Source organism: Orycteropus afer, unplaced genomic scaffold (assembly GCF_000298275.1).
Source record: "Orycteropus afer afer isolate SDZICR_OR568_19922 unplaced genomic scaffold, OryAfe1.0 scaffold00962, whole genome shotgun sequence".
In the NCBI taxonomy this organism is placed as follows: domain Eukaryota; kingdom Metazoa; phylum Chordata; class Mammalia; order Tubulidentata; family Orycteropodidae; genus Orycteropus; species Orycteropus afer.
The window spans coordinates 136,281-141,429 of NW_006922549.1; the positions used below are offsets into that span (position 1 = coordinate 136,281).

The 5,149-nt window shown below is 34.8% G+C and overlaps 1 protein-coding gene across 1 annotated transcript in view; it reads right to left on the reverse strand.

Moving 5' to 3' along the window:
- Positions 1-2,105: 2,105 nt before the first annotated feature.
- LOC103212431 (zinc finger protein 568) overlaps positions 2,106-5,149 on the reverse strand; it is a 51,724-nt gene continuing 48,680 nt past the window's right edge. The window contains exon 4 of the mRNA XM_042783355.1: positions 2,106-3,688. Coding sequence (XP_042639289.1) covers positions 2,106-3,688 — 1,583 coding nt within the window. The remainder of the gene's footprint in view (positions 3,689-5,149) is intronic.

A 5,149-nucleotide genomic window follows, 5' to 3' on the forward strand; every position in this document is an offset into this window, starting at 1 on the left:
AAAAAGGCTTTCTCATCTTAAATGCTATATTAATTAATAATACTAATGCCTATGTTAGTCATATGGGGATTTACAGGACAAGAAAATTAATATCCCAGAGCCAATATTCTCTCCACAATAACTCTGCACATATTAATTAGTTAAGAAACCAACAAATCTGTTATCACATAGTGCTAGACATACTGAATCAAATACTACTCATATTAGTATAGGGACCATGAGTAGTATACAATGATCCCCTAAAATACTAAGTAAAAACATATTCGATGCATTGCACTGTCATCTGATTTAAAATTTTTTTAATAATTATATACTTACTTAAATCTAAGACACCATTGATTGAAAGATGAGTCTTGATGTCCAAAATGTTACAGTGTAAAAAAATATGTATCACAGAATTAAGAAAATATATTAATTTCATACTACATAATAAACATTTGTAATGACTAATTTTCTGGAAATATTTCAGCAAAATAGTTTAGCATTTGATAAGGCATATAGATCCATTATAACTTATTTTCTATAGACATAGGTATATCCTTGGCACTTTAATTCTGAGAAATAAGTAGAAAAACACTATTAAGAAAAGACACCCATACTACCATCACACAACATAACTTTTAAAATTTATTTTAAATGCTACCTGTCTTCTTTTTTAGGACATAAAAAATTACAAGTAAAGCTAAAGGCCCCTTTCAATTAGCATCCCCAATCTCAATATGCTAGACACAACCACTATCAATAATTTGGTACATACCCTTCTAGCCCATTGTAGATAGTTTTACATATATACATACATCAACAATAAAAACATAGTACCATTCTTTGTGGATGATTTCAATTCATTCAATGAATGTCATTATACAATATCATTTGTATCTTGATTTTTTTTTTACTTGACATTATTTCAGGTAACTATCCATGTTACAAATATATGATACAAATACATTGCTTTTAACTGCTATATAGAATTCCATCATTTGAATATATCATATTTTATTCATTCATTAACCCAGTCATGTAAGTTTAGGTTGTTTTCAATTCAGGCATACACACATTTATGTGCAACCTCCACCACACACACATAAACACACACATGTGAGTTTCATCAGGATGTATATGTAGAAGCAGAATTGTAGGGTTTTTATTTTTTTAAAAAAATGCTTACCTGCCTCAACATCCTGCCTCAACATCATAAAGACAGCATCTTGTATTTTCTCCTAATTGTTTCAGAATTTGGCTTTTCACAATCCAGTGTTCAAATCCTTTAGAATTGTTTCTTTATATATTGTAAGATTAGATGTAATTTTATGTTCTCCAATATGGAGTCAAATAGTGCCACAGTTTGTATTGACTAATCAATTACTTAGTCATGATGTTTTGTCTAACATGTTCATGTATATTCTGGGGACTGTTGTAGGCAATCTATTTTGTAAAATCTGTTTATTACCTTTAATGCACTAATATAAAATACTTTTTAATGACTATAACTTTTATAATATGTGTTGTATATGGTATGGGGTTGTTTCCTTTCTGTTCTTTTTAAAAAATTGTTTCAACAATACATAGACTTGTATTTCATGTGACTTTAGGATCATTTTGTAAAGACTCTAAAATATTCTTGGGAAATTTTGTTTGGCACTGCATTAAACCTATAGATTAATTTGGGGAGAACTGACATTTTTATGATATTGGATTTTTCCATTTAGTTACATGGTATTTCTCTGCCATTATTCAAGTCTTACGCCCTTCAAAGAAGTTAAAAATTTTTTTTTTCTGTAAAGATACTGTGTATTTGTTGTTGTTGTGTTTGTGCCAACTTATTTTAAAAGTTAGAGTTTAGTTTGAATTCAAGAGGAGGCCTTCTTCTGTGTCTGCACAGGGAGACAGATCAAGGGGCAGGACTGCATGGGAGGTAAGGACACAGGGAATAAATGGCTATGGGGAAGAAGTGGGAGGAGACCTGATGCATTTTGGGAGACTGCAGTCAATGTCTTGAGACAAAGTTTATGTGAAATGCTGTATGGAAGATGAATGTGCTCTGCAAACTTTCACCCAAATCACAATAAAATTTAAAAATGAAAGAGAGAAGGCCTTTTTTTCATTCAGGACACTTGGTGCTTTTCACCTGTATGACTCCTCTTATGTATAGAAAGGGATGCTCTTTGAGAGAATGCTTTCCCACATTCATTACATTCAAAGGGTTTCTCACCAGTATGACTTCTCATGTGTATAATAAGTAGTGAGCATTGAGAGAAGGATTTTCCACATTTATTACATTCGTAGGGTTTCTCCCCTGTATGACTTCTCACATGAAGAGTAAGGGATGAAATTCGAGAGAAGGCTTTATCACATTCATTACATTTAAATGGTTTCTCTCCAGTATGAATTTTCTCATGCTCAAGGAGATTTTGTCTCTGACTGAAAGCTTTTCCACATTGATTACAATGATATGGTTTTTCTCCAGTATGAATTTTCTCATGTTCAGTAAGATTTGACTTTTGACTAAAGGTTTTCCCACATACTGTACATGCATAGGGTTTTTCACCAGTATGAATTCTCTGGTGTCGAATGAGGTTTGACATCTGAATAAAAGCTTTCCCACATTCATTACATTCATAAGGTTTCTCTCCAGTATGAATTTTCTGGTGTGTAATGAGATTTTCTTTACGGCTGAAGGCTTTTCCACATTCATTACATTCATAGGGTTTCTCAGCTGTATGATTTCTCATATGTACAGTAAGCGACGAACTTTGAGAGAATGCTTTCCCACATTCACTACAAACATATGGTTTCTCACCTGTATGACTTCTCATATGTATAATAAATACTGAGCATTGAGAGAAAGCTTTTCCACACCTATTACATTTATATGGTTTCTCCCCTGTGTGACTTCTCATGTGCAGAGTAACAGATGACATTCGAGAAAAAGCTCTACCACATTCATTACATGCATAAGGTTTCTCCCCAGTATGAATTTTCTCATGTTCAATAAGGTTTTGCTTCTGGCTGAAGGATTTCCCACATTCCTTGCAATCATAGGGCTTTTCTCCAGTATGAATTCTCTTATGCTCAATGAGATTTGATTTCTGACTAAAGGCTTTCCAACAATCCTTACATGCATATGGTTTTTCCCCAGTATGAATTCTCTGGTGTCTAATAAGGTTTGACATCTGAATGAATGCCTTTCCACATTCATTACACTTATAAGGTTTTTCTCCAGTATGAATTTTTTGATGTGTAATAAGATTTTCCCTCCTGCTGAAGGCTTTTCCACATTCCTTACAATCATAGGGCTTCTCTCCAGCATGAATTCTTTCATGTATGATGAGGTCAAATTTATGATTAAATTCTTGTCTACACTGGTTACACTTAAAAGGAGTTACAACATGAGATGAGAAATGGTAAAATGGTTTTCCATACTCATTACAGTCATAATTTTCCTTTCTTACACAGCCTTTCTTAAAATTAAGTAAGTTTAAATTATGTTCCAAATCCTTATCAAAACGTTCTTTTTCATAGAAGCTTTGTCTTGAAGTAGCAATGTCTGAGCTCAGAGGAATTATTTTTTCAACTTTTTTGTATTCACTGACTTTTTCCTTAATTGCAGTTTTCTTGGAGATGGATGTGATTTTCCTCAAAATTGTTTCCTGTTGCTTCTTGATCTGCTCACCAACTTCCAAAACTTCTAAAATGGAGGACCAAAAATTATTACTTGTAAATTTCCTACTACTGTACTATTAATATCATTTCAGAAATTTTCTAATGTGAAGTTGAATGTCTGATGTTGGTTGGCCCTAGTTTCCTCAAAGGAAAGAAATCCAAAGTGCAAACATCCCTAGTTCCTAAGGTTTGAGAAAGTAAATTCTATAGAAAATATTAGGAAGAGAACTGATTATTTGTGGGCCACAGTAGTTTGACTGCTTTTCAAAGTGTCCCTGTACAATATGAAAATCAGTAAAATAGAATAATTAAGATGGAAGCATGAACACAAATAATTGGATAGTGAGTTGAATAACCAAGGACAAAATTAACACTATGGTTAAACACAGTAGATTGAATGTACATGTTTATTTCTCCTGATTGCTAAAATTCCATGATAATATATGACAGTCAAAGAATGAAGGGTCAAAACTATGAGGAAAAAACAAACAAACAAACAAAGGAATGTAAACAACAGTGAATAAGAAATTTCAACAAAATAGTGGAAAATGAAAGGTATATGGGGAACTGTTAACTGATAGCAGAATTAAAAAGCTAAACTGAAAAGTACCATGATGATGAAAATGTCACTAAGAAACAATATAATTTGGCCACAGAACACTGGAAACACTCATGCATTGGAAGATTCAGGTATTCAATGAGTGGGGATAAAAATGGGGTTGAAAAGAAGAGGATTAATGTAAAGTTTGAATAGAGAATCTCCCTGATGGAGATACTGTGAATTTTGCTTAGGTAACCTTTATTCCAACTGCCTGGAAGAGATTGATATTTGTAACCATTCCAAAGAAAGGTGATCCAATAGAATGTGGAAATTATCTAACAGTATCATTTCTTTTTTTCACTTGGGGGTGGCTCTATTTTTAGGCTGGGGCCCGAGGTAGGTAGGCTTGGGACTTGGGGGCTGTTTTTGGCTTGGGAGCACCTCTAGTTTTAGGCCTGAGCCTGAGGTAGGTGATCCCAGGGATCAGATGATGCTTTTCACTTGGGGTTGGCTCTATTTTAAGGCCAGGGCTCAGGGGCTGTGTTTCACTTGGGGGCGGTTCTATTTTTAGGTCAGGGCCACAGGTAGGTGGGCCCAGGGCTTGGAGGCTTTTTTCACTTAAACAGAAACACATTGCTGTTGAGTCAGATCTGAGCCATAGTGACCGCTCCTTGGGTTTCTGAGGCGGTATCACTATGGAAGTACACTGCCCAACCTTCCTTCCCAGGATGGCTGGTGGGTTTGAACCGCCAGCCTTCTGGTTATCAGTCAAATGCCTTAGGCACTATGCCACCAGCACTCCTTTTTACTTAGGGGTGGCTCTATTTTAAGGCCAGGGGCTGAGGTAGGTGGGCACAGAGGATTATGAACAACTAAGGGAGACAAACTTATCTGTCAGTTTGTTGTCCTGTGATGGCTTACGTGTTGCTGGAGGCTACTGCACTG